The 27,287-nt window shown below is 44.7% G+C and overlaps 1 protein-coding gene across 1 annotated transcript in view; it reads right to left on the bottom strand.

The window, feature by feature from the left end:
• The window catches only part of MYO1H (myosin IH), a 100,402-nt gene that overhangs the window by 11,061 nt on the left and 62,054 nt on the right, over window positions 1-27,287 (bottom strand). The window contains exons 2-20 of the mRNA XM_032471652.1: window positions 25,075-25,236; window positions 22,387-22,502; window positions 20,923-21,121; window positions 19,975-20,055; window positions 17,532-17,711; window positions 16,445-16,543; window positions 15,420-15,533; window positions 15,016-15,087; window positions 14,210-14,329; window positions 13,185-13,252; window positions 12,646-12,751; window positions 12,097-12,177; window positions 11,264-11,355; window positions 9,334-9,428; window positions 6,703-6,749; window positions 4,891-4,971; window positions 4,112-4,217; window positions 3,416-3,533; window positions 493-606 (exon numbers count right to left, since the gene is read on the bottom strand). Coding sequence (XP_032327543.1) covers window positions 493-606; window positions 3,416-3,533; window positions 4,112-4,217; window positions 4,891-4,971; window positions 6,703-6,749; window positions 9,334-9,428; window positions 11,264-11,355; window positions 12,097-12,177; window positions 12,646-12,751; window positions 13,185-13,252; window positions 14,210-14,329; window positions 15,016-15,087; window positions 15,420-15,533; window positions 16,445-16,543; window positions 17,532-17,711; window positions 19,975-20,055; window positions 20,923-21,121; window positions 22,387-22,502; window positions 25,075-25,236 — 2,051 coding nt within the window. The remainder of the gene's footprint in view (window positions 1-492; window positions 607-3,415; window positions 3,534-4,111; window positions 4,218-4,890; window positions 4,972-6,702; window positions 6,750-9,333; window positions 9,429-11,263; window positions 11,356-12,096; window positions 12,178-12,645; window positions 12,752-13,184; window positions 13,253-14,209; window positions 14,330-15,015; window positions 15,088-15,419; window positions 15,534-16,444; window positions 16,544-17,531; window positions 17,712-19,974; window positions 20,056-20,922; window positions 21,122-22,386; window positions 22,503-25,074; window positions 25,237-27,287) is intronic.

Below are 27,287 nucleotides of genomic sequence, written 5' to 3'. Positions count from 1 at the left end.
TCCCTGGGCTTTAAAAAGTGAGGATAAAGAATATGAGTCTACGTTTAAGAGAAGATCCCATCAACCAGCAAAAATAAACTATAAATATTGATCTCATGTTGCTTGTCCCAGCCTTTGAGGGAAACTTCCAAGGGCAGCCACTGGGGGGCAGCAGCGCATCGCTCCGCGTGAACCCACTTTCTCATCTAAGATTACGGACGGGGGACAGATACACCCCTGACACTATTTCCAGGTAGATGGTGTCAGAAGTGAGTTTAATTGTGGGACACCCAGCTGGTGTCAGAAGTGTGATGGAGTGTTCTGAGTGTGAGTGAAGTGTTGAGAGTGGAGGAGACACACAGAAAATTTTCTTTACAGAGCTGCATTGAAATTGAGCGGACAGAAGTATCTGCTAATAAATTTATGTAAACTCCTGAAGAATGACTCTCCAGGCTCAAGATGGACACGGACTGATGCTCAAAACATTCTGACAGCAGTTTCCCTGCCACTTACCTCCCGAGTTTATACTCCTCGGGTTTGTAGCCAATGTACTTGATCAGCCGCTCTACACCCTCTGCTGGAGGCCCGTGCCAGCGCGGCCAGGTGTCTGGGCACAAGGACTTGTACCTAGGGAGAGCAGACGCACGCCTAGAAAGCCGCAGACCTTACACTAGCTCCCCTGGAGGTCGGCCGCGCTCCGCTGGGCATGCCAGCCACTCATCACACCAACTTCCTGGAATGTAACAACATACACTCGACAAGAAAGAAAAAAGAGAAACTGTTCCAATAGGGGGTGACGTTTGACCTTATCTTCATAGAACAGTAACGTCACCAGACACTCTACCCAAGAAACTCAGTTCCACGCCTAGGTATATACGCAACAGACATGAAAACACATCCATGCAAAAGCTTATACGTGAACATTCAGAGCATCATTATTTATAACAGACAAAAGGTGGAAGCCACCCAAACGTCCATCAGCGGGCAAGTGAATGTATAAACAAATGTGTTCCAGCATGGGAAGAAAAGGTACCACGCTTGGTGAGTGAGGAGAGATTCTTTAAGGGTAATTCTGGACCCAGCGTTGACTTAAAAACCCGATTCAGTATACAATGCTGAATATGTGGTTTTTCTCATATGTGGTTACAATAAATATAACCATGATGTCTGTACTATAATAGAAAAAGTGAATGCGGAATTCAGAAGTGCCTGTGGACCAAGGCAACTGAAGACGCTGGCCCGGAACCACACCGCTTGGGTTGGAGCCCAGCTCAGGGGCTGGACAAGCCACTTCACCTCCTCACTTTACAGTGTGAATGATGACAGGACCCCCTTGTGGGGTGGTCATGAGGTTGAAATGAGATCATTTGGTGGAGAGTGTCTGGCACAGTCCGAGACTTCAAAAAAATGTTAGCTACAGATTTCTTAGTGTGCTGCTTCCCTTTAAGATTGTTACATGGTTTGTATTATTTCAAAATCAATTTTTAAACTGTTAGGAGAACAGTTTTCCTAGAACTGTATACTTTATGAGCAGATCCATTAAGGGCATTGCAATGAACTGAATGTTCGTGTCCTTCTCTTCCAAAATTCACATGTAGAAAAATCCTAACCCCTGATGGTATTAGGAGGAGGGGCCTTTGGGATGTGATTAGGTCAGGAGGGTGAAGCCCTTGTGGTTGGGATCAGTGCCCTTACAAGAGCCCCCAGGGAGCTCCTGTGCCTTCTTTCCACCATGAGAGGGTGTGATCAGAAGACAGCAGCGTGCCACCCAGAAGAGGGCTCTCACCAGAACCTGACCGTGCTGGCCTCCTGATCGCAGATTTCCAGCCTCCAAGACTGTGAAGAATAAACTTCCGTTGTTAATAATGGTGCTGCGTTACAGCAGCCTGAACTAAGACAGGCGTTCGGTGTCACTTGTTCCTCCCTGAGTACCCGCCTCTGTCTTTCCACACACACAAGGGCACAGATGCATGCCAACCCCAGGGAACGCAGTACGGCCTCAGGCCCTGCTCCCACCTGTGTGGTCCACACCCATCACTAGCACATAGCATCAAGGCTGTCTACACAGGAGTGGGAAGATGCCTTAAATGCCTGCAGGTGACGGGACTAGTAACTTCTATCCTTTTCAACTCTGGAAGCAGTGCCCTGTAGGCTGCACACATTCAGTCATCTCTAGCCCACTCCCAGGGACCTTTCCTGTCTCCCCTCTGGGCCACGGGCCTGCATACATTCCAGCCTTCTAGCTGGTCCTCAGGCTGCCCAGTTGCCACCTCCAGGTTCTCCTGCCTGGGTGGCTGCCCCCAAATTCCCTCTCGGCTCCCTTCCTCACTTGGAGAGGCGCTCCCAGATCATTGTTTCCCCAACCCAGATTCATTCTCCTTCAAGGAATGTACCCCCACCTGACCTCCTGTATCTCCTTGTTACTGCCAGCCTCCCTCACTAGAAAGTAAACCCCATGCAGGCAGGGACGGGGTCTGTCCTGGTCTCTGCTGTCACCCAGCACCTCAGACGGTGCTGGTACACAGCAAGTGCTCACTAGGATTCACAGAAAGAACACACAAGCCCCCGAGAGCGGCAGAGTAGAAAAAAGATGTATGAAGTTCAAAAACCTGCAGCGAGATGGGAACCTCAAGTGTGTGTGTATTTGGAGGGTGCGGTGGGTAGTGGCTGCTACTTCCTGCCATCCTCACCTGAGGTCAGATTCAGAAAAACGGATGAGAAGCGTGAATGAGTGACAGCTAGCTGATAAGCAAAAATGGTATGTAAAGGAGGGTCCCCCTACTCCCTCCCCCTCAAAACTTGGCAAATAGCCTGGCCATTCCTCAGTTAGACGCTGAGTTATCCTCTGACCCAGTAGTCTACTCTGAGGTGTGTGCCCAAAGACGTGAACACATACAGACCCACTAAAACTTGAACCTGACTGTTCCCTGCAGCGCAGGTCATAACAGCCAAATAATGGAAACAACCCAAACGGCCATCAACAGAGGAGCGGATACACAACACGCCGTATAACCACGCAATGGACGGACTGTTACTCAACCCCATGGCTGATTATCAGCGATTTGATAGTTTAACTTAACATTAGGTTTCTTTTGAAACACAACCTTACAGTTATAGAAAGCACGTGCATGGTGGCGGGGAGATGGTTGTATTTCAAAAGCTGCTTACCCGGAGCACTGCCCACGCCTGCCCCCTGGTGGCAGGTCTGTGCACTGCGCCTTGCAAGCTTCCTGGGTTCCAAGAAGTAGGAGGCTCAGTGAAAGGAAGGGTAAACTGAGTCAATTTCTTGTTCTCTGAAACGTCAGTGTTTATCACCGTCAGAGCTACAGCAGTTAAAAACCAAACTGAGTCCCCCGGGGGACGGCCTTTTATTCATCGCCACACCCAGAGCCTCGCACTCGCTGCACTGGCTTCAGATCAGCAGAACAAACTCTACCTCTGCAAGAAATGCTCGTACTTCCGTCGGTACGCAAAGCCGGCCCGCCTCACCCTCAGGTGCTCCATCAGCCCCAGGTACTTGACCTGATGCCGTATGAGGAAGTCGTCGAACTTGCCTTGGGAAACACAGAAGGAAGAGTGATGGTAAAGGACCCTGTTTCAACCGAGGCGGACCAGAGGCTGCTAGCTGACGATCTCTGGACCAGATGGCCACAGACGTGTTTCTTAGGTCCTAGTGGTGTGTCTTTTAATGGGGGGATTTTACTGGAAAATCTGTATTTCTGGTTTCTCTCGAAAAACTATGAGATCTGGCCATTCTGGGCCTAGAGTCCACATGGCAACAACTGGCCGGAAGGGAGGAGTATTGCCCTTTTAGACAAGGTGCGCCCTCTCCCGTTCGCCACAGTCCCCTCCATTCCCTATTGCCTTACACCCAGGCTGTTATACTCTTTGCTCTTCCTGCCTGGCTTCTGTCAGCCTTTGACTGTATGACTTTGTTATGAGACCATGGCACATGCTTAGAAAACACCCAAGTCACAGACCGTCTTGGAAGACTGCTCACTAATCTGTTACTTAAAACAGAGGACAAGGAGCAAGCCTGTGGTGGATTTTAGGATTTTAACCCACTGCCATCTTGGTTTCCCTCCCACCCTCAATTCCCTGAGCTCAGGGTTCAGAACGATTCACAACTCACTGGGTTCCTTCCTCTCGTTGGGCTTGATGCAACGGATGTAAGAAGGTTCCTTAGAGATGAGAATTTCGAGAAGGCTGCTCAGACTGTTTTTAAACTGCGTCCCCACCTGCAGGGAGAGAGAATGAGCTACGCAGATGGTGCTGCTCCCCATTAATACAGAGAAGACTGGACTCTGGCCCTTCAGACCCAAACTCTTGACAGACTGACTCTTCTACTTGTTCACCTCTCATGAACTGTTTTGCCCAAACAGAGAAGGCTTTGGATGCCTGGGCCTGAGAAGCCCAGGCTCAGTCCGGTTAAGCCAAGGTTGCACAAACATCTTTCCAGGATGCTTCTCTCACTCAGTGAATATGCAGTGAGCACCTCATAGGAGCCAACATCGCCGCTGAGCCAGTCACCCTCCACCACCTTCCTGTTTCCTTGTCATCAAGTTTCCTTTATGACACTCGTGCTACTGTAACTTCTTTATTTGATGGTATCTTCCTGTACCATCCCCACTAGCTTGTAAGGCCTGTGAGGGCAGGAACCCTGTTTTGTTATTGCTAGATTCCCCTGTGCCCAACACAGTGCCTGACACACAGCAGGTGCTCAGTGAATGTCTGCAGATGAACACACTGGTGGCTAACTTTGAAAAGTATATATTTAGTAGAACCTGTTAGAGGATGATACTTCCAGAAAAAGGAGAGGACGGCTGAAAAAGTACACGTAACTAAAGCCACTGCCCCCCCCGGGTGATTTTTGCCACCTTTCCAATTTCACACAGGCACTTCCCGACTCACTGTTGGTGGCCTTCTCCGGTTTTCTAGCTCAGCCACCAGGAAGCATTCCTTCAGGATTCGGTTTTTGGACCTGCACAATACCTGTAGGAAAAGAGCAATGAGCACATTTGCTGCTTCAGAAATCACTAAGAGGGTCTCTGGGAACATTAACCTAAGGGCACACAACGGACCGGAGCCACCTGCCTTGGGAGCACTTGAAGAAGAAGAGGGGAAAAACACAACCAAATGCGGAGGGAAATGTTCAGATACAGACAGCCCCCGACTTACAACGATGTGGCTTTACCATGGTGTGAGAGTGAATACGCATTCAGTAGGAACCACGCTTCGAATGTTGGGTTTTGACCTCTTCCTGGGCCAGCAAAGCAGGCCTCTTAGCCACTCAGGTCATGAGGGTGATCCACCGCGACACTCACTACCATTCTGTTTTTCACTTTTGGTAGGGTATTCAATTACACAAGATACTCCACACTTTCCTATAAAATAGGCTTTGTGTTAGGTGCCCAGCTCTAGGTTAATGTAAGTTCCCTGAGCATCTTTAAGGTGGGCTAGGCTAAGCTCTGATGTTCAGTAGGTTAAGCGTAGTCAATGCATATTCAATGTATGATATTTTCAATTTACGATGGGTTTATTGGGACGTAACCCGTTGTAAGTTGAGGAATATCTGTACTGTATCCACTGTCTACGTGGGGAAGCCATCTGATGATTTTTCCCCTGACAAGTGAAGCAATAAGTGTTCCAGTCCAGCCCAGCTTCTACAGGATAAACCAGCTTTTTAAGAATGATCTCCAAGATCTGGTGTTAGGTCAAAAAAAGCAAGATGCAGGACCACATGCATAGGGTGTTATTATTGTGTGAAGAGAAAAGAAAATGGGACACACACACACACACACACACACACATCCTGGTCTGTACCAGCCCTGGGAGGATACACAACAACAGCTGCTGGTTAGAGCAGCTGGCTCTCAGGAGAGGGACTTGGTGACATAAGAACACCAGCTTTTGTATCCTCTGCGTTTTCCTCCTGTGCTTATATTTTCAAAATAATCTACGTTTTAAAAAAAACGTAATTTGACACTAAAATCTTTTTCCTTATATCCATACACTAGAGGATTATTCAGCCTTAAAAAGGAAGGAAATTCAGACACACGCAGCAACATGGATGAGCCCTGAGGACAACACGCTAAGTGAAATAAACCAAAAGACACAAAAAAGACAAACACTGTGTAATTCCACCTATGTAAGTACCCAGAGTACTGAAATTCATATAGAAAGTAGAATGGTGGCTGCCGGGGGCTGGGGGGCAGGGAAATAAGGGCGTTAGGGTTTAATGGGGACAGAGTCTCAGTTTTGCAAGATGAAAAGAGTTCTGGAGGTGGACTGTGCAAATACTCAAGGGGAGGTACTTGACACGACTGAACTGTACGCTTACAAATGACCGACATGGAAAACTTTGTTATGTATGTCTATCTTGCCACAATGAAAAAAAAATCTTAAATGGGGAGGAGGTAATTAGGGTTTTTTTATTTATTTGTTTATTTATTGAGGAGTCACTGGGGACTGAACCCAGGACCTCGTGCATGCTAAGCAAGCGCTCTACCACTTGAGCTGTACCCTCCCTCCAGCCCCGAATGGGTCTGCTGAGTCAAGGGTTCATACAGATGATCTTAAATGTCTGTTCCAGCCGTGACAAGCTGGAGTTCTCACATAACGCATCGAAGAGAAGAATCCAGGCCAAACCTACCCCCAAATCAGTGACACGGGGTGACTGTCTTATAACCATCAGAGATACATATAGTTAAGTTTCAGACTTACTTCTTTCAGATGTCTGTAGAGGAGATCATTGTTTTTTTCCAAGAATCCTGTAAAACACGGAATAAAAAATTTCTCAATCAATGGCTTTGCCTAAATGCACGACTCCGTTGCAACTGATAGCAGAAGGAAATCCTAAAAAATAGCCTCTGAGGATGAGATCAGAGTTCCTCGGCCTCGGCAGTGCTGACATCTGGGGCTGGGCCATTCCCTGCGGGGGAGGGCAGTCCTGCTCATTGTAAGGGTGCTTAGCAGCATCCCTGGTCTCCACCCACCATATGCGAGTGGCACCCTTCTCAGCTGTGACAACCAAATATGTCTCTAGACATTGCCAGATGTCCCTGGGGGGTAACCCCACCCCTAGTTGAGAATCAAGTCCTCAGAACTGATTTTATGGCTTACACCCTACTTTCTAAACCCCGAAGAGCTGTCACAGGCATGGAGAGCCTTTACGTATTGTGCGTGTGTCCTAGGAAAGAATGACGCAGATAAGGAAAGATGTTGAAACAACGGGGAGGGAGCTGAGTTCCAAGGGTGGCCAGGTGAGACGATGTAGATGGTTGAGAAAAGCACCGCCACTACTGAGACAAATCAAACAAGCAGCGGGGCTGGTGGTACCTGATGGCATCTTTGCACAAAGGAAGATACGTCATTTCCATTTCTTTCCTTTTAAAACTTGGCTTATAAATGCTCGCTTAAAACCGAGTCAGTTGATAAATAAATCAGCAGCTAAATAGCATTACAAAGTTAAAACCAGCTAAAGAAGTCATGCATCAAGGGAAAAAAAAAGATACGCATCAAAAAAGCCGAAGATGCAACTGTCCTTTTTAGAGGACAATTTGGAGTTATAAAGGCTACCATTTTTATTGTAGCAGAACATACATAACATAAAATTTACCATTTTAATTACTTAGTCTCCTTTTAACTTATTTTTTTAAAATGGAGGTACTGGGGATCGAACCCAGGACCTTGTGCATACTAAGTATGTGCTCTACCACTGAGCTATACTCTCCCCTCTAGTTTAACTGTTTTTAAGTTTACAGCTCAGTGGCATTAAGTGAGTTCACACTGTTGTGCGGCCATCAGCACTATCCATGCCCAGAACTCTTTTCATTTTCCCCAGGGGAAACTCTGTGCCCGTGAACCACGGATTCCCCATCTCCTGTTCCCTGAAGCCCCTGATAACCACTCTTCTGCTTTGTCTCTATGACTTTGACTACACACCTCAAGTAGGTGAAGTCCTACTACTGTATTAGTCCTTTTGTGTCTGGCTTATTTCACGTAGCATAATGTCTTCAAGGTCCATCCACGTCGTAGCAGGTGTCAAAATCCCCTGCCCTTTTTTAAGCCTGCATAACATTCCGTTGTATGTATAAGCACATTTTGTTTATCCATTCATCCACTGATAGACACTTGGTGGCTTCCACCTTTTGGCTTTTGTGAATAATGCTCCTACTGTACATAGGTGTACAAATGCCTGTTTGTGTTCCTACCTCCAGTTCTTTTGGGTACATATCCAGAAGTGGTCAAAACCTAACTTCTGATAGACCCTTTATCGTAGCAATGCCATGGGAACTTACCGTGTGTGTATAATGTGCACAAACCGGCCAAGCGAAATAGACAAAGACGTCAAACACAGCCGTGTTTACTAGAGACAGAGTTGGAAACAACTGGAGTCCATCAAACAGATGACAGGGCAGCCCCATGGGGAGTGCCTGGAGATTTCCGTATGAAACGAGGTGGAGTCTGTTTGCTGCTATGGGGAGCGAATGCAGGTCTGGAGGCAAGAGGTCTGGGTCTGACCTCCAGCTCTGCCACTTACTAGCGGTGTGACCTTGGGCAAGTTCCTTAACTTCTCTGAGCTCAGCGCCTCATAGATTAAAAGTAGGGTGGGCGGGTAACAGTGCTACTCACCTCACAGGGTTGTGTGAGGTTTAAAGGAGCAACAGAGGTGAAGCATTCGGGACTGCCTGGCCCAGAGTAACTGCTCAATGAATCCAAACGACCGCCGATACCCGTTAAATGAAAAGTGCAAAAGAGAGAACACAGAATAGCAATCTGTGTTATGCAGATGTGTATGTGTTGTTCAGATGTGTGTGTGTGTGTGTGTGTGTGTGTGTGTGTGTGTGTGTGTGTGTATGTGTATGAACTTTGAAAACATTACGCCAGACACAAAAGCCCACACATTGTGTGATTCCATTTCTATGAAATGTCCAGAATAGGGAAATCTATTTCCCTAGAAATAGAGACAGAACATAGATTGGTGGGTTGCCTAGGGCTGAGGGGAGACGGGGAGGGGGTGGAAATGGGGGTGTGACTGCTAATGAGTAAAGGGTTTCTTTGGGGGTTCTAAAATGGACTGTGGTGATGGCTGCACAGTGAATATACTAAACACTGGATAGTGGAATTGGGAATGTTAAAAAGGTGAAATAAATGGTATATACATTATCTCAATAAAGTGGTTATATGTGAAAGTAATAAATAAAAATTTCAGAAGACTTTTAAATGGCATGTTTGTATGCAGGGCTGGGGGACGTTTGAGATATATGTGCAGCATTTCTTCAGGGGAGGCGGGGGCACCTGCGTGGCTGTGACCTGTGACCTGCCTCCCCCGGCCCCCCCATAGACACTCACCCTTGGTGCAGTATGTGACCTCCCCTGCATAGTGGAAGAGCCGGAACTCCATCCAGCCAATCCTCTTTCGGCCCTTGGGACCCGCCAGCTTCCGGCTACAGCAGGACAGAAACAGACACACACTGAACCTTTCTACTTCACTGCAACACAAAGCACCAACAATATACAAAGCAAAGAGTCAGGGAGAGTATAGCTCAGTGGTAGAGTGTGTGCTTGGCACACCTGAGGTCCTGGGTTCGATCCTGGGTACCTCCACTAAAATAATAAGTAAATAAATAAACCTAATTTTCTCCCCCTCCAAAAAATAAAAAAAAAAAATAAACATTTTTAAAAGCCTCATTTAAAAAAAATTTAAAAGCAAACAGTTGCTTAGCAAAACCTTGCCACCTATTTCAGCTGACTACAGACCAAGGTCTGTCTAAAATTAGATCCTTCCTTCTCATAAGCAGGGAGGATTTAAAAAAAAAAAATACATGAGCCAAAGAAACACATTCATTTCTACAATGAAGTGACTTCCACTTTTCTGGGTGATGCCTCAAACCCAGTTTTACTACTTCACATTTTTATGATGTGGAGAGACTAAAATACTCATGAAACATCGTTTTTCAGATTCTGGTAATTCATACTTTCTTGTAACTTTTTTTCGTATCTATATGTACACACATGTATTGATAGCACCCACATCCTGCGTGCACATTTCACTGAGTTTCTGCAAACTGAACACACCTGTGTGACTAGCACCAGATCAAGAAACAGAACGTCACTAGTGTCTGAGAACCCGCCACCTGGAGCCATCTCCAGGGACAGCCTGACTTTTTGCCGAATAGGCTGTTTTCACCCGGTGTTATACTTTACAGATACGGAATCACACGATAGGTACTCTCTTGTGTCTAATTCCTCTTGATGACATTACCTACATCATTGCATGTATTGTGGATTGTTCATCCTCATGGCCATATATTATTCCATTTGGGAAGCTATTACAATCTACTTTTCCCTTCTTGATCCGTATACTTACCCGATTCCGTTTACTTATCCCTTCAATATTCTACAACAGGTTTGATAAAGCCATTACCACTGACTGAATCTTTGCGATGGCCAGAAGCTGCAACAGGTGATTTACGTAGTCGTTTACAGTGCTGTAGGGCAGGTATGTGAATATCTCCATCGTGTAGAAGACAAAACGCAAATTCAGGAACCCTGATGCCCAAAGTCACGTGTGTAATACGTGGCTGAGCTGGGACTCAAAACCAGGTCTCTGTGACTCCAGAGCACATGCTCTTAAATTCTCTCTTCCTCGTCTCAAAGACTAAGGTCAATTTCTAGTTGATTTCCTGGGATGCTGTCAATGCCCTGTGGCTTCCTCTGTGTGGTGATGTGGGTAGACACAAATATAATCATTCATCTGGTTGTATAATTCAGATCTACACATCTCACTGCATGTATTCTATACCTGAATTTTTTTTTTAAAAAAAGACTATTTCATGCATGTGGACACGTCCAAAAATGAAATGATGATGAGTAAAGATACAAATTTTTAAAAATTCTACTTGGAAGTCGCTTGAGCTTGACTTCTACCAACAAAAGGTGTGCAGGTGGCGTGTCATAATGATATGTCTACGTACAAAGCAGCAGCTGTGCTCTCGGAGAGCACTGCCCGCATACCCAAGAAAATGGATATACAGTTGACCCTTGCACAACATGGGGGTTAGAGGCACCAACCTCCACGTCGTCAAAAATTTGTATATGGCTCATAGTTGTGGATTCAACCCACAGGGGATGGGATCACGTGGTACTGTGGTATTTACTATTGAAACAAAAAAAAATCTGCTTATAAGTGGACCTGTGCAGTTCTCAAACCCGTGTTGTTCAAAGGTCAACTGTACAGTGACCTTGCCCCAGGCAACAGCCTGGCAAGCGAGATACCTACGTTTGGAAGTGTGCGTGTTTGCCCACCTTCTCTTCCAATCTCTCCAGGAAACTCAAGTCTGTAGCAGGACCAGGACGAATACACTCTTCATCCTTCAACACAGAAAGAGAAGTCTCAGTTCACAGCCCCACAGTCCATCAATTCCAAGTTTAAACGCTCTCACCAGCTGCGGCAGAAGGCACTGGACTAAAATGCACCATCTCACACAAGTTCGGGTGAGCTTTTCAAGGGGAGAGGGGGTAATCCATCGCTTACGCTTCTCGGATCTCATCAGGGAACCTTGGAACCAGATGGACTACAAATCCCATGAAGTCAACTCTCCCACCCACCTAATGCCTACTTCCAAAGCCTTCCTGGGGACACTTCGCAGCTTCCTGGACCAGCTTAAACGCTCAACTTCATTGTCTCATAACCAGTCTTAACCAACTTAACCCTACAGAGGGTATTTCTATGCTTTCTGATTCACTCTTTAATAATCCAGGGGCTTCCACTCTCTGTTTGTTTGTTTGTTTGTTTATTAATTTTTGCATTCTTTTCTTTTTAATTGAAGTATAGTCAGTTTACAACGTTGTGTCAATTTCTGGTGCACAGCACAATGTTTCAGTCATACATATACATGCGTATATTCCTTTTCATATTCTTTTTCACTATGGGTGACTACAAGAGATTGAATCTACTTCCCTGTGCTATACAATATAAACTTGTTGTTTATTTATTTTCTATATAGTAGTTAGTACCTGCAAATTCTTAACCCTTTGTAAGCCTGGGAAAAAGTTCTCCCATGTGTTGTAGACACCACTGAATAGGCTCCAAGTCAGTATCAATTTTCTCACCAGAATGGAAATGATTCCTCTGTGTCTCTCTTCTACCAAGTCACAGATGATCTTGTTGTTGAAATACTGAATTGGCTCCCACTAAAATGACAAAGAGGGAAGGAATTCTCCAAGAAGGAGTCAGGTGAGCAAACTTCTTTTTTTTTTTTTTTTCTTTCAGTTCCCTGTGCTCTACAGTAGGTCCTTGTTGTTTATCTATTTTATATACAGTAATGTGTATCTGTTAATCCCAAACTCCTAATTTATCCCTCCCTGGCTCTTTCCCTTTTGGTAATACATTTCCTTTAGATTATTTTCCAGTTTTTAAATGGATGATTGATTGATTTACATTGATTTTCCAACTTTTGTGTTCCAAATCTGATTTTTATCTCTAACATTATGAAGAATATTTGCTGAATATCCAAATAATTTCCCAGGAAATAAGCAGAGAAGGAGTGAAAAACAATTCTTAATACGAATTAGGAAAAATCTCCAAAAAAAACAGTTCTCCAGTAAACGTCTTTTGCTAGGTTAAGAAATCAAATGAAGAGAAAACATTGAAATATTTACCTCTATGCCTTCCGTTTCGTATTCTGCCTGCTCTGCTTTTAGGGTTCTCTCAATTAATAGCTGCTGGAGTTTCTCATTGCAGTAATTTATACAGAACTGTTCAAAACTAGAGATGCAAAAGATTTAAGTATGTGAGTAGACTGAGTTAAAAACAATTGCATTTACTTATTTTTTTGATTGTCTCATAATAAAAAAAAACTATTAGTTTATTTAAATTAGGATCCAAACAAGGTCCACATATTGCATTTAGTTGATGTGTTTCTTAAATCTTTTTTTAAATTTACTTATTTTTAAGGATGCAGACAAACCCAAGCCCTTAATAATCAATAATTTAATAAATTGATGAGAAGAGTCAAAGCTAAAAGACATTTGCATTTTTTATGGTTTTTCTACTGCTAGAAAAATCTATGAAGTAGGGGCTATGCAAACCTAGAGATTTCTAGGAATAGGAAAATGAATTCCAATAACATCAGAGATGCCGTAAACCAGACTCAGACCTTAAAGAGGCTCGGAGGACCAGTGGGTAATGACAAACTCACCCATTCTTGTCGAAGACTTCAAACCCATAGATATCCAGCAATCCGATCACAGTTTCCCCAGGGAAATCCTAGTCAAAGTAACACACCCCATTAATCGTTAGGTTGTTTAATCCATGACACTCAAAACCTGGCAGCGGCCCTCAAAGTGGGACTTGGCTATAAAGTTCGTGCCTTCTCTCTCCAACGACGGCTCACAGAAGGACCTTGGAGCAGAAATAATTTTCCCAGCCTGCTCCTCCTGCCTGCAGCACCCCCAGACCCCATCCCAGCTTCTGTATCCGTCACCCAAGCAGTGAGACCTTCCTCTTCTGATTCCCTTCCTTGCTTTCAGCCCTCCTCAGCCTCCCAAGCCCATGTTCAATGCAAAAAGACAGAGAGAGAAAGAAATCTACGGACAGCAGGAAGAGAGGGTTACCCAGGAGAGAAGACGTGTACTTTAGGGATCATTTTAAACAGAGGACCAAGCTCTGTCAGGCAAGGATGGCCATTTATAGAGATTATGCCTATTTCTTTTTTAAAGAGACACAATTTAACCTTCTGTATGATGTCCTGAGTCAGTATCTCCAGATCTGACGCCCAAGAGTCTCACCACATCCATGTACCCCATGTCTTCATATCATTTCCTTAATTTCCAGCTTCGAGTAAACCCCCCTTCTTATTTAAATACTTCCACTTAAAAAGGAAACATGACCTTACGGTGAGTTTAAAGGAGTCGTCAGGTTTTTTCTTACACACGTTAAAATCTACTGCTGTTACAATGAGCAGTTTCTGTGTACACTTAAAGCCACCTGGTGTATTTCAAACAGTGTGCATCCCACACTTGCGGACACACGGCAGAGATCATTCAGCGGGCATCTCTGTGAGCCAGCTGTGCGCTAGACGCTGGACATGTACACAGGAAAGGACACCATCCCTGCCCACCAGGAGCTTACAGTCCATTCTCACAAATTCTTTAGAGTAATGATGTTGGTTATAAAACATTACATGTTAGTGAGAGCAAGGCACTCAATTATGCGTGGACCAACCTTGTTCACTAGGGAGGAATTGATTTTGTTGACCAGCCAAGTAAATGTTCGTCCGTAAACAGCCTTTGCCATCGCGTCCCTAGCGTAGGCAGAGAGTTCTAGCGTCAACGGGCATATCACCTGAGAAGGATGATGGGTGTATCATTATAAAGGTTAAAAAATAAAAAAAGCTCCCTGAGTTTGCAAGCTCGCCTTTAATGATGACACGGGAAGGATACTTGCTGTGGGAAGATGTCCCTCCCGCCTGTGCTGTTCATGCAGCAGCTACTTCCTGAGTGCCAGGCAGTGTGCGGGGCGGCTGAGATACAGCCACGACCGAGGCAAACTGTTCCAGCCTTTGGGGGCTCACATTTGTTGGCGGGGCACATTCGACAAGTCACACAAAGAAGAGTCGTGTTGCTCTCAAGCTGAGAGTCACAAATGCTACATAAGGAGATACAGATGGTGCTTGAGGGCAGAGGTGGGGTGAGCAGGGAAGGCTCTTGGAAGAAGTGATCCCTGGGAACTGAGGGATGAGGAGGACTTAACTACATGAAGCATAGGGAAGGGTGTTCCAGCAGGGGGAACAGCAGGTGCAAAGACCCCACGGAGGGAAGGCAGGGCGAATGTGAGGAGTGGCGTGCTCAGGAAGGCGTGACGTTGGGGGATGGGGAGGTTAAGGCAGGAGGCTCTGGTAGAAGCTGGACCACGCAGGACTGGGTGGGCAGGACTCAGGGGTTTGGCCCCTCCAAGGGCCACCATCCTGCTGGCAGCAGTGGTGGGTGGAGAGGAAGGGAGGGCACATTTCCACCCAGAGCCATTTTTACCTCCTCTGTTTTGGCTTCAATCTTTCTATGGGTGAGAGCTTCCAGAAGGACCCATGGGCGGACCCCTAGGAGCTGAATAAGCAGAAATCAAAATGTCACTCAGGGACCCAACGTCACTTGCTAGCTTATAAAGAGTCTGTGGAGTTTCCAGGCCCTGACTTATCTGCCCTGACTGCTAACTATGCTTTAATGCAAAACAGCCCACATTCAGTCTTTGGACCAACTGGCTTTTACCCACTCCCTCGCCCACCCCCATGTGCTTTAAACCCCCTCACCAGTGTCAGCTGGGAGAATGTGATGTTCGCCACTTGGGGCGCGGGCATCCAGTGCCCCCTCCACTCCCTCACCTCTCCACCTCGGTAAGAGCAACCCCCCACCCTCTTCTGAAGTGGTCCATCCATCACCTTGGCGATCCATTTGATCTCGTGGGTGTCTGGTATGGTGGCGCAGCCTTGCTCGTTCTCTTGAAAACAAATGTTCCCCAGGTGCAGGACACTGGCAATAATTCCAAAGAGATTCTAGGAACGTGGGAAGTGGTGAGGAGGGCGGGGAGAGAAGACGGCGGCCGCCTAATTGATAAATGTCATCAGAGGAGATACCCAAGGGGAACCGCCCCTCCCGAATTCCAGCCCTGAGTTCACAGAATGGGGTTTCCTCCTTCCCCAGAATTCGGCTACTTAATTTTTAACAGAGGGACTGGGGATTGAATCCAGAACCTCGTGCAGGCTAAGCATGTGCTCTACCACCGAGCTATCCCCTCCTTGCTCTTAGCCACTTCAGATACTAAGGGAAGGGGGAAGGAGCCTCGGTGGAGGCCGGGAAGATGCTTCACTCAGCCTCCAGCACAAGACACTGCTATTTTGCTATCTTCCCATCTTCCCCTGCCCCCTGCCAATAAACCATTTAACGTTCAAGTACCATGGCCCCAGATATTATATTCTGGTCCTTGAAAGGTCAGTGGTTGAACAATCCCACTCCCCAAAGACAAAAAGATACCAAAGCAAAATGTTTATCAATCCTACAGTTTGGTCCAGTTTGTTCCAATACAGAAGCATCAATAAATGATATTCCTATAATTCTAGGTGACTGAATATTTGAGACTGGGTTTCAAGGGAAGAGGAAACATGACACTTGCTGTCACACAACACTGGGACAATTTAGGGTTGCCAGATAAAATGCAGAATGCCCAGTTCACAGGTGACTTTCAAATAAGCAAATGTCTACTCTTTTAGTGTTAAGTTTGTCCCGTGCAATGCTGGGACACACTTCTACTAAAAAGTTAGTGTTTATCTGAAATGGAAATGTACCTTGGTGTCCTGTATTTTTATTTGCGGAATCTGGCAACCCAACTCTGCACTCACCAAGAAACCAGGATGGTTTCCTCAAGCTCAGACCTGACTATTGGCAGTTCCACCCTCAGGGCCCATACCTCAAGATCATCTTCAGTAAAATCGATGATGGAAAAGGCATTGGAAACAGTTTTCCAGTTGTTCTTATCGTTAATAGATGGCTCTTTGGCACAATGACCCTGTTAACACAGAATCGGATCGCTTAATGGCATTTTTATAAGGACAGTTAGGTGTGTAAACACCTATTCCGAAATCAAAATGGTTTTCTTTACAAGCATGAGAAAGCTAGTTCTTCAGCGTTCTGAACTGTGAAAAAATGAATTTTGTTCTAACTGTCTAGCACCTGACTACTTGCCACATGCTGATTTTTTCAAATTTATTTGGAATTTTGTTTAAAAATCTGGGATTTTTTATTTGCATTTCTCTGATAATTAGTGATACCGAGCATTTTCTCATACGCCTATGCTCAATAAGTTGTGGTATATTTGTACAATGGAATACTACTCAGCCATAAAAAAGAATGAAATCATGCCATTTGCAGCAACATGGATGGACCTAGAGATCATCATTCTAAGTGAAGTAAGCCAGAAAGAGAAAGAAAAATACCTTATGATATCACTCATATGTGGAATCTAGAAAGAAAGAAAGGAAGGAAGGAAGAAGTAAAAAGAGGACACTAATGAACTTATCTATAAAACGGAAACAGACTCACAGACATAGTAAACAATCTTACGGTAACTAGGGGTAAGGGGGTGGGAAGGGATACTTTGGGAGTTTGAGACTTAGCAAATGTTAAGCACTATATATAAAAATAGATAAAAAAACAAATTTCTTCTGTATAGCACAGGGAACTATATTCAATATCTTGTAATAGACTTTAATGAAAAAGAATATGAAAATGAATACACACACACACACACACACACACGACTGGGACATTATGCTGTACACCAGAAACTGACACACTGTAACAGACTGAACTTCAATTTAAAAATTAATTAATTAAAAAAAAACTCCTTGGGCGATTCTAATTTCAGCCAGGCCTGAGAACCACTCGCCTTGCTACTGGTTACTTTACCAAGATGATACAGGCCCCCCACAAGCACGCCTGATCCCCTGCAAACCCCCGCCAAAGAGCCAGCAGAGCCAGGTGCTCGTCCTTCCAACCTGAGAGAGGTACTTATACAGCTGGGGGTCTCGCTCAAGTCCCAGGTAGGCAAGGCGCTCCTCCTCTCCGCCCTCCAGCAGCTGGTAGAAGATGTGGAAATTCCGCTCACCGTGATTTTGATGGACGACTCGAGACTTTTCTATCAAGTAACTGATGATACGCCCTCCTATGGGAATGCCCTTCAAAAGAGAACAAAAAAATATGGCAAAGGCGACAGTAATCCAGCCGCTCTCTTACTGGGATATCTTCCAAATTCTGAATTTGGGTCCAGTCCAATCTTCAAGGATGAGTGTTTTGTGGATTCCATTTGGAAAGATTTTTATCTACTCCAAAGTCATGAAAATATTTTCTACGTTTTTGTCTAGAAGCACGATTGTTTTACCGTCTGCATTCTGGACTGTGATCCATCATTATTTAATGTTTACACATGGAGTGATTGGAGCCAAAGATCTCTTTACCCACATGGGTTTCCAGTTGGTCAGTACCATTAATTGGAAAGCTAATCCTACTGATATTGAATCACAGTGGTGCTTTGGTCAGAAGTCAGGTGACCATATATGGTGGGGAGGCTGTCTTTCTAGACTATTCTGGTCCATAAGCCTCTTAGTTAATATTTTTGTGTCAATACCACAGTCTTAATTATTGTTAAATAACGTATCCATTAAAGGATATGTGTTCCAGGACATATACAGAACACTAGCAAATCAATAAGAGAAAAATAGACAACCCAATGGAAAATGGGCAAAAGTTTTTAACACACAAGAGAGTCTTTAAGTGACCGATGAGCAAAACATCATTAAAAATTGGGGAGATACAAATTTCAAGTACAGTGAGAAGCCACTATTTCCCACCAGACTGCTTAAAATGAAAAGGACTGGCAACACCAAATGTTGGCAAGAGTGTGGAGAAACTGGAACTGCCATCAATTATCATAACATTGCTGGTAAGAACGCAGCCATGCCACTTCTGGGTTACATACCCAACATACATGAGTGCTTAGGTCTCCCCAAAAAATGTAAGGATGTTCAGAGCATTATTTACAATAGCCCCAAATTGGAAACAACCCAACTGTCCATCACAGGATGAGATAAATGGTGATAAAAGTCCTTCAGTCAAAAAACGGACAAGTGCGAATACGCAAATGAATACATGCACGTGTATGCATGACTGGGAGATTGTGCTGTACACCAGAGATTGACACACTGTAACCGACGGTACTTAAAAAACAAAACAAACAAAATGAACAAGGGTGACATGCAACAACGTGGTTGAACCTCATAGACATGTTGATTGAAAGAAGCCAGACACAAAAATAGAACAAGTGTATTATGCCGTTTATATGAAGTTCAAGAACCAGCAAAATGCATCTGTGATTATAGAAATCAGAACAGTGATCACCTCAGGGAACGGGGGGGGGGGGGGCCTTGTCACAGAAAGGTAGAAGTTTCTAGGTGCTAGAAATGTTTATATCTTGATCTGAGTGGTGGTTACACGGAAAGTCCATATGTAAAAACATATTCTTCTCTACTCATGGTTTGTGTCCTTTTCAGTATGTGCTGGATTTCAATAAAAGTTCAAAAATATGTATTGCTATCAAATTTTTTATTGAAGTGTATGCACACACGCCACCAGGAGTTCCAGCCTCTGGGAAACCCTGAGCCAGTTCATCCTCATTACACTCAATGCTCAGCCGACTACTGCTCTCCAGCCTCAGTGTCACTTTGTCACTTGGAATTATGTCTTTGAGAACTGGGTCTACCCTTCCCACTTGCCTGAGTCCCACTTGAATTCTGTGTACAACACAACCACACTCATTCATCGTGTACTGTCTCGGGCTACTTTCATGCTAAAACAGCAGAGTTGAGTTGTATGGTCCATGAATCCTAAAATACTTACTATCTGGTCCTATCCAAATAAGTTTGTGAATCCACGCCATGTAATTATGTACGCCTTAGCAGCGTATTGTTTACTTTCGATTGTTTTCAAGCTTGGCAAGAAATGGCGTCCCACTGGCGCACGGCACGTCTTACCAGTCCCTTCACCATCGTGAGCAGTGCTGCTGTGGGCGTGCCTGCGCAGCTGTAGGAATGTCTCCAGGAGTGGAATGGCTCCACCTTAGATTATGTGATTTCAACGCCACAAGGTGATTTAATGTTTTCCAAAGGGTTGCACCAATGTACGTCCCACCAGTGACGCTAAGAGATTCTAATGACCCACAACTTCACCAGACTTACTTCCTGCCCGTGGAGAAAGGTATCAAATGGTATCTCATCATGGTCTTTATTTGCATTTTGTAAAACTAGCGCTGATCTTGGATTTTTTTTTTAAACTGTTTGAGCCAATAAATGCCCTTCCTCCCCCACTTACAGTGCCTTGGGTTGGGTTTCCATTGCTGGCACGTTCAGGGGTCCCCATGAACCAGAGATAGGAATTTCAGTGTACCTTAAAGTCAAACTGTATGTCCATGTATTTTCCAAATCTGCTGGAGTTGTCATTCCGGAGGGTTTTGGCATTTCCGAAAGCCTTGGAATACAGAGAGAGGGGAGGCTGAGCCAGACTGTCATTCTCTGTCATTTAAGCTTACCATGCTCATCAGATTCCCGACCCTAAATGACTTGCTTATCATGAAAATGGAGGAGGGAAGGGACAGCCAAGAATGAAAGCCGCACTGTGTCTTCTAAGAAGGGGACACTATGGAAGATCTGATGCCAAATACTGGGGTTGGACCCAGAGAAAAGGGAAAAATGGCTTCTCCCTAGAATCAAATCTAGGAATACATTAGAAACAGCCTAAGGAGAGGTAGACTGGACCCGAGGCCCTGGCTGTTCTAGAAGGCACCCCTGACGGCCCCCAGCATCAGGCCCTTCCTTATATAAAAGAGGTAAATCGTTCAGCCCGAAGGTCTACTGGGAAAATTCTTTTCAATCATAAAGAACTTTTACACAAAGGACGACAGAAACACAGGAGAATGGCACTTAGTTCAAAATCATCTCACAAGTCAATGAATTACCACCGTAGAAATGATCATCAAAACGACTTTAAATAGTAAAAACATTAATAAATAATAGAGCGTTATTTTGGTGCTTACTAAATCTGCTATGTGCTTTTTACGCATTCATTTCGTTGAATCCTCAAAACTTCCTAAGAGGGAGGTATTATGAGTCAACTCACTCCACAGGGTGGGAAACACGCTCCGGGATCCGGAGTGACTTGTGGAAGTTTGCTGGTGCGTGGCTGCCTTGGGGTTAGCATCCATGACTGTTGGACTTCAAGGTCACGCCCTTAACCCCAATACTGCCCATGAGACCCCTCTTCTTAACTCCCAGAAAATTCTTCTTCCTTACGGACCTCCCTGGAACTCCCCGCCCTAGGTCTTCAAAGACCGCTTACCTCCAGCACTGGATTGGAGAGCAGTAATCTGTCACGGGCTATTTGTAGTGACTCGGTCATTGGGCAGGTGACTGCAAAATACTGGAGAATCTTCTTGGAGGCTTCCGTCTTCCCCGCCCCGCTCTCCCCAGAAATGAGGATGAAGTGGTTGTTTAGCTCGGAGCACATCATGCGGTAAGCGTTGTCAGCCACGGCGTAGCTGGGGAGGAAGCAAGGCAGAAACGGAAGAGTGGGAAGTGGCTGTGATGCTACTTCACTTGGCTCCGACTCCCACCAGTGCGGAAGGACAAAGTACGCTGCCTCCAGGAAGCCATATCCAGACTGTGGCACAAGACCCTGAGCTCAGACAGGTGTCGAACCTCCACCACGACCCACTCACTGACTGAGCACACACGGAGGGTACTAGATATCAAAACTCTAATAGTAGAAGAGGTAAAGAATTTGAGAAGGAATGAAAAATATTTTTCAAAATTTACCCATCTGTAAAAATCTATCAACATTTCTTATACGAATAAGCTAGATACTAAATTACATCCCCAAGGGATGGTCTATTAATTATAGGTGGAAATAACATCTTGTCTAAATATTAAATAATTCAATAGATATAAGATCTCATGTTTCCTTTCCTTCAAAGTACTAGGAGTGTAGAGACAGGAAACCAAAAAGATTTTAAAACTTTCCGCTTTAGGACAAGAGGTAAAACTATTATAAGGGCTTTAGCTACAAGATTAGAAACCAAAGCATGAAGGTCTCCCAAGGGTATAATCTTAGCATCTTGCTGAGTTTGAAAGCTGAGTATTTCAGAAATCCCTGGTGGTGGTGATGCAGAAGGGTTTATAAATGCCCTGGGAGGTGGAATAGGAGTCACGAAGAAAAATGAAGGGAGAATCTAAATATTAGCCCAGAAGTCAACCAGCGAGAGGAGCTGGGGAATTCAGCAAAGCCTGAGACACACACAGAGTAGGCAGGAAATTGCAGAATGGATCTGCAACCCTGGTTAAGTTCCTACCAATGGGCATTCTCCTCAGTGGCCACGATATTCAGGCACCAGTAGATGGCACTATAGCAATCCACTTCCCAGAAAAGACACCTCTCTAGCCACTTTTAGATTTCTCAGCAGCCATACAAAGATTCTACTTTTCATCACATTTAAACTGAGATTTGATAATGATCTGCTGATGTTTTCCCACTGTGTTGAAAGACTTATTTCAGAAGAAGGCAGCAGTTTAAGTGAGGTACAGAACCTAACGAGCATGCATCAAGGATGCAGACAGATGGGTAGGTGGATGGATGGATGAGTGGATGGATGGATGGGTGGGTGGGTGGGTGTACAGATGGGTAGATGAATGGATGGGTGGGTGAGTGGGAGGGTGGTAGGTGCGTGGGGAGGAGGGAGAGAGGGAAAAAAATGAGAGGCAGAAAGAGAAAAATACTCCTATTGCTGACCCCATGAGTGCTACTTACACATGTGGTGGCAGTTCAAAGAAATTGACCCCTTGATAAAGTTCCATCTGGCTCACAGTGTAGATTCCAAGCTCCTGGTATGGGTTCACAGACACAAGGAGGGTCCCAATATATGTCTAGAGGAATGGACCAAAGCACCAGTGAGGAATTCCGGGGTGCAAATGGCTACAGCGAAAGACCGTCATATGCTATGATCCCCACGTGTTCATCCAGTGCTGGGGCTGTAACACGATACATAAGACAGGTGGGAGTCCGCTGTCATGGAACCTACATGGCATGGGTGGACAGACAACCAACCAAGGGATCGAGGCTGCCTCACTTAGTGTGTTAAGAAAGATGTTAAGTGGGGTAATGAGTGAGTGAGCGATGAAGGGAGGCCCCCTTAGCTTGTGGGCTTTGGGAGGCTTCTTTGAGCTGAGACTTGAAGGGTGAGGAGTGAGTCATGAGAGTGGGCAGGAAGGGCATCTCAGGCTGAGGGGACAGGTGTAGCAGGCTGCCTCTGCACTGGAGGCCAGTGAGGGAGGAGAGAATGGCAGACGGTAGTGAGGATGCTGCAGAGGGGATGAGTTGAGATCATGCAGGGGGTCAAGAATTGGGGGTTCCTTCCAAATGCAATGGATATTGGAGACAACATTCCTGCTCCTGAAATGAAACACCTGCCCTGAACTGTTATGTAAAAGGGACAGCTTTATGTGGGGGACACCACCATCTGACTGATTCGTGTTTCACAAAGGTCCTTCCGGTGACTGAGGGAACGCAGAGCGTGTGTACACCCCCGCCACCTAAAACTGGGAAAACACTGGCAAAATACTGGCAGGTATTTCCCTAGATCTCAGTGTTGGATTCTGTTGATATTCAAGTGTTTGAAGTACTTGTATTTGTAATATAACCGCTCATGTAAAGCTTCTTGGAATACACTCATGAATAAAAGTTCTAAGCTCTTATAAAAAAAATAAATATTTAGGCTCCCTTAAAAATACATCTGGTATTTTCAGATTCTGAGTTTGTTGTTCCTTTTCATTTCAGCGTCTCAAAGGCTGGCGGTAGTACTCAGCCCTACATTAAATTATGCTCCAATCTTTCCAACTGTTGTTTCTAACGTATAGGACGAACAGAGAACCGAAACACAGATGAGTATTTCGACTAAAATTCCACATTGCTCCAATTGGTAGAAATCTTCCAGGGTAGAACGTAAGTTTCTGAAATTTATCTGTTCAAATTGGAAACATTTTGTTTATTCCCGATGATCCTGTCACCCAACTTGTACTTCACCAAACCATACCATTTCTCCTCTGCTTATACATAAATCAATGTATCCTTGAAACCTATTCCCACGAGGACAAGTATGTAATCTCAGAAGCACTTTATTTCCCGTGGTAACCTCAGTTTCCACATGCAGACTACGTCACGGGTACCATTACAAACAAAATAACTACCAGACAAACATTTTTTATTTTTTAATATTTGTAAACTGCTTCTGATCACCCCATTTACTCTTAGCAAAAGTTAATAAAATTAAATAAATTTAATAACACCCCCTCCATACACACACACAAACACTGTGGAGTGTACCCTTAGAGGAATTTACCTGAAAATAGACCAATCAAGCCAGAGTGGGGTTAATATATATAAAGCAAATAAACAACAAGTTCATACTGCATAGCACAGGGAACTATTTTCAATATCTTACTGTAATTTATGGTGAAAAAGAATATGAAAACGAATATATGTGTGTTCATGTATGACTGAAGCACTGTGCTGTACACCAAAAATTGACACAACATTGTAAACAGACTATACTTCAATTAAAAAAAAAATATATATATATATAGAAAAAAAGAATAAAGACAGGAAAAAATTTAAAAATGAAAACAAACAAACAAAAAAACAAACTGGGGTGATAAATGGAGAACCTAATGTTAAACATGACCACCGGAAGCAACAAGACCAACCTGGGCAGAGTTCTGGTAAAGGGCTGCAATCTTGACCCTTGAAGAATTCTGGGATGTGGTGCACATCTCTTATTTTTGCCTGCCTGCCATCAAGTCCGCCTTCTTCCAACAGATTCCTCTGAGGAAACTTCTCTAGCTCCCAGACCATATCAAGTGGTCAGGGGGCACTGGCCACACCCTTCACCTCCAGAAGGGGGCTGGGGAATACTCTGGCCAATCAGAATATTCCTCGTTCCTACCTATGGGGATTGGTTCAGAGACAGGCACATGACCCAAGACGGGCCAATCAGAGCCAGCCAAGGTCCGGTCTCCAGGAGGACTCTCTCCCCACCCAGTAGCAGCTCTAAGAGGATAACACACCAGCCTGGTTCTGCTGGCTGCCATCTTGCCACCATGAGGAGAGGCTGCCCCAGAAGGAAACGGATACAAAAGAAAGCAGAGGGACGGGAAAGAGTCCTTAAGACAGCATCCGAGACCCTAGATCTATTTCTGGCCCCTAAAGTTAACATAGGTCAATGCAGTGACTCTTGGGGCTTAGGCCGACTTAAGTTGGGTCTGTCCCTGGCAGTCACAAAGGTCTTAATAAAAAGGATCACAGTGTCCTGACAGTGGTCCCTCGACACCTCCCTTTCAAGGTTAGTTTAATGAGAGTGACACTGTTCACGATCACCAAGGCTGACGACAAGATGGGAACCACCACTCTAAAAAAAAACAGCTGAGAAATGGGTTACGTTACATAGATGAGGTTCTCGCTGAAACGCTTGCGAAGATTGTCCAGAAAAGCAGATTCGCTGGTGTAGGCATCCAGCAGCACAAAATCCTGCACCCCCACCTTGTCCCGGGCGGTCAGCGCGCCTTCCATGTGCAGACGAATTTGCTTCCGCCTCACTTCTTCTTTCTACAGGAAACAGAACATTCCTCAGCAACTCAGTTATTCTGTAATTTTTATTGCTCGTCTAATAGGGAACTAGCAGGATCCTGAACCCTGGGGGATAGCAGAGTGGAGATTGAACTATGCGCTCTTCATTAAGCATTTGTGATCTGGTTAGGGCTACAAGGAATGATGGTAAAAGCAATAACAATATTAACAGCAGCTGCTGCCGGGAACTGAGCATTTACTGTGTTGGGCACTACACTAAATGTTGTCATGTATTATCTCTGTCCGTCCTTATTCTGACCCTACGGAGTGCTGTTATGATGCCCATTCTACAGGTGAGAAAATTGAGGACACACAGGTTGTAAAATGTGTCTAAGACCTGCTAAAAGACATAGCCAGGATAGATTGCCTGGTCCCACAGCCCACTTTCCTGACCATCACATACTCACTGAATGTTAGTTGTCTAAAGGTGCCATATAATTCCCAGGTGAGTGATGACAAGTTTGGTCAGAGAGAGTTTCTTGTTACAGAGGGGTATTGCAAGGAAGGGCAAACTTGGAGGCTCTCCTCCCAAAGGCTGGGCTTCAGACCTCCTTGGAGGAGGTTGGTTGCAGCCCACGGGATGGTGGAGAATCTTGCTGGGATACTAGGACCGGAGCTGGTCCATGATCATCAGGCAGCAGGACAGATGAGCAAAGGGAGTCAGATCACCGCTGGGAGGGAGAGCTGGTGCTGCCCTGTCTGAATTGGGAGGGCCACAGGAAACAGCTCTGCAGGGTGCAGGTATGTGGAGGCTGGAGGGTGTGCGGAGGGACTGCGGAACTACTGTGAGTAGGAAGGCCTGGGGTGGGTGATGTCTGTGTTGGGAAGACTGTGCCAAGGTGGTCACCAGGCCAGGGCAGCAAAGTGCCCAGGGGACTCTGTGCTCTGGGGACACAGTTAGTGTATGTCCCACCCACGTCCCACCGTGCAGCTGAATGCAGCTGAAAGGCAAGGACATGCAAAACAGCAAAAGGAGCCAAGAAGAGAAAATTTCTGCAATTGCAGTGTCCTTCCAGTGCCGTCTACTGACAAAGGTGAACATCAAGCCCACTTCAAGGAGAAATGGACTCCTTAAGGAGCCCACCTCATTATCCCAGAGCACGTACTGAAGGGTGAATTCGGACCTGAGAGACAGTGACTGGACACCTGGCACTTACGGCTATCCAAAGGTCCTAGAATAGCCAAAAATACCTTGAAAAAGAAAAAGCAGGAGGACTCACACTTCTTTAAGTGATCAAGACTGCATATTGGCCTCTCACTCCCTCGCCTTCCAAGACCGCGCTTTGTCTACAGAGAGTGTATCTACCTTTACTTTAAGCTGAGCACTCAACCCCCACACCACATGGCCTTTCTCTTGCCTTGTGAAACAGCCTGTACTCTGTCTATGGAGTATGTTTCTCTCTGAATAAACTGACCTTTAGTTAAAAACAAAAAAGAAAGAAAGAAAGAAAAAAAAAAAAAAGACTATATCAACTGATTTTTGCCAAAGGTACCAAAACAATTTGGTGCAGAAAAGGTCAACCAATGGTATACAAGCAACTAGATGTCTATAAAGAAAAATTGCATTTCAACACCTACCTCACACTGCATACATTATATATGTATGTGTATATATATAATGTACAACACAGTATAATGTATTATAATACATAAAATATATACTTATATATGTGTATATAAGTATATATAGTTAATATATATTATTTTGTGATAGATTTTAGACCTAAATATAAATGTAAACTTGATAAAGCTACTAGGAGAAAACAGAGTGGGGTATCTTCACATCCAGAGAAAAGTAAAAATTTTCTTAGGACTCAGGAAGAAATAACTGTAAGAGGAAAAAAAAAAAAAGGAAATTAGACATCATCAAATATAAATCTTCTCATCAGAAGACACTGTCAAAGAAATGAATTGGCAAGCCACAGACTGGCAAAAATTGTTCATGGGCTATATACCTGCAAAGAATTTGTATCTAGAATAAAAGACTTCCACAGCTTAGTTATAAAAAGTCACACCCAACAGATTTTGGG

The sequence above is a fragment of the Camelus ferus genome, chromosome 32, assembly GCF_009834535.1.
Source record: "Camelus ferus isolate YT-003-E chromosome 32, BCGSAC_Cfer_1.0, whole genome shotgun sequence".
NCBI classification, from domain to species: Eukaryota; Metazoa; Chordata; class Mammalia; order Artiodactyla; family Camelidae; genus Camelus; species Camelus ferus.
This window is presented reverse-complemented; position numbering and strand designations above follow the sequence as displayed.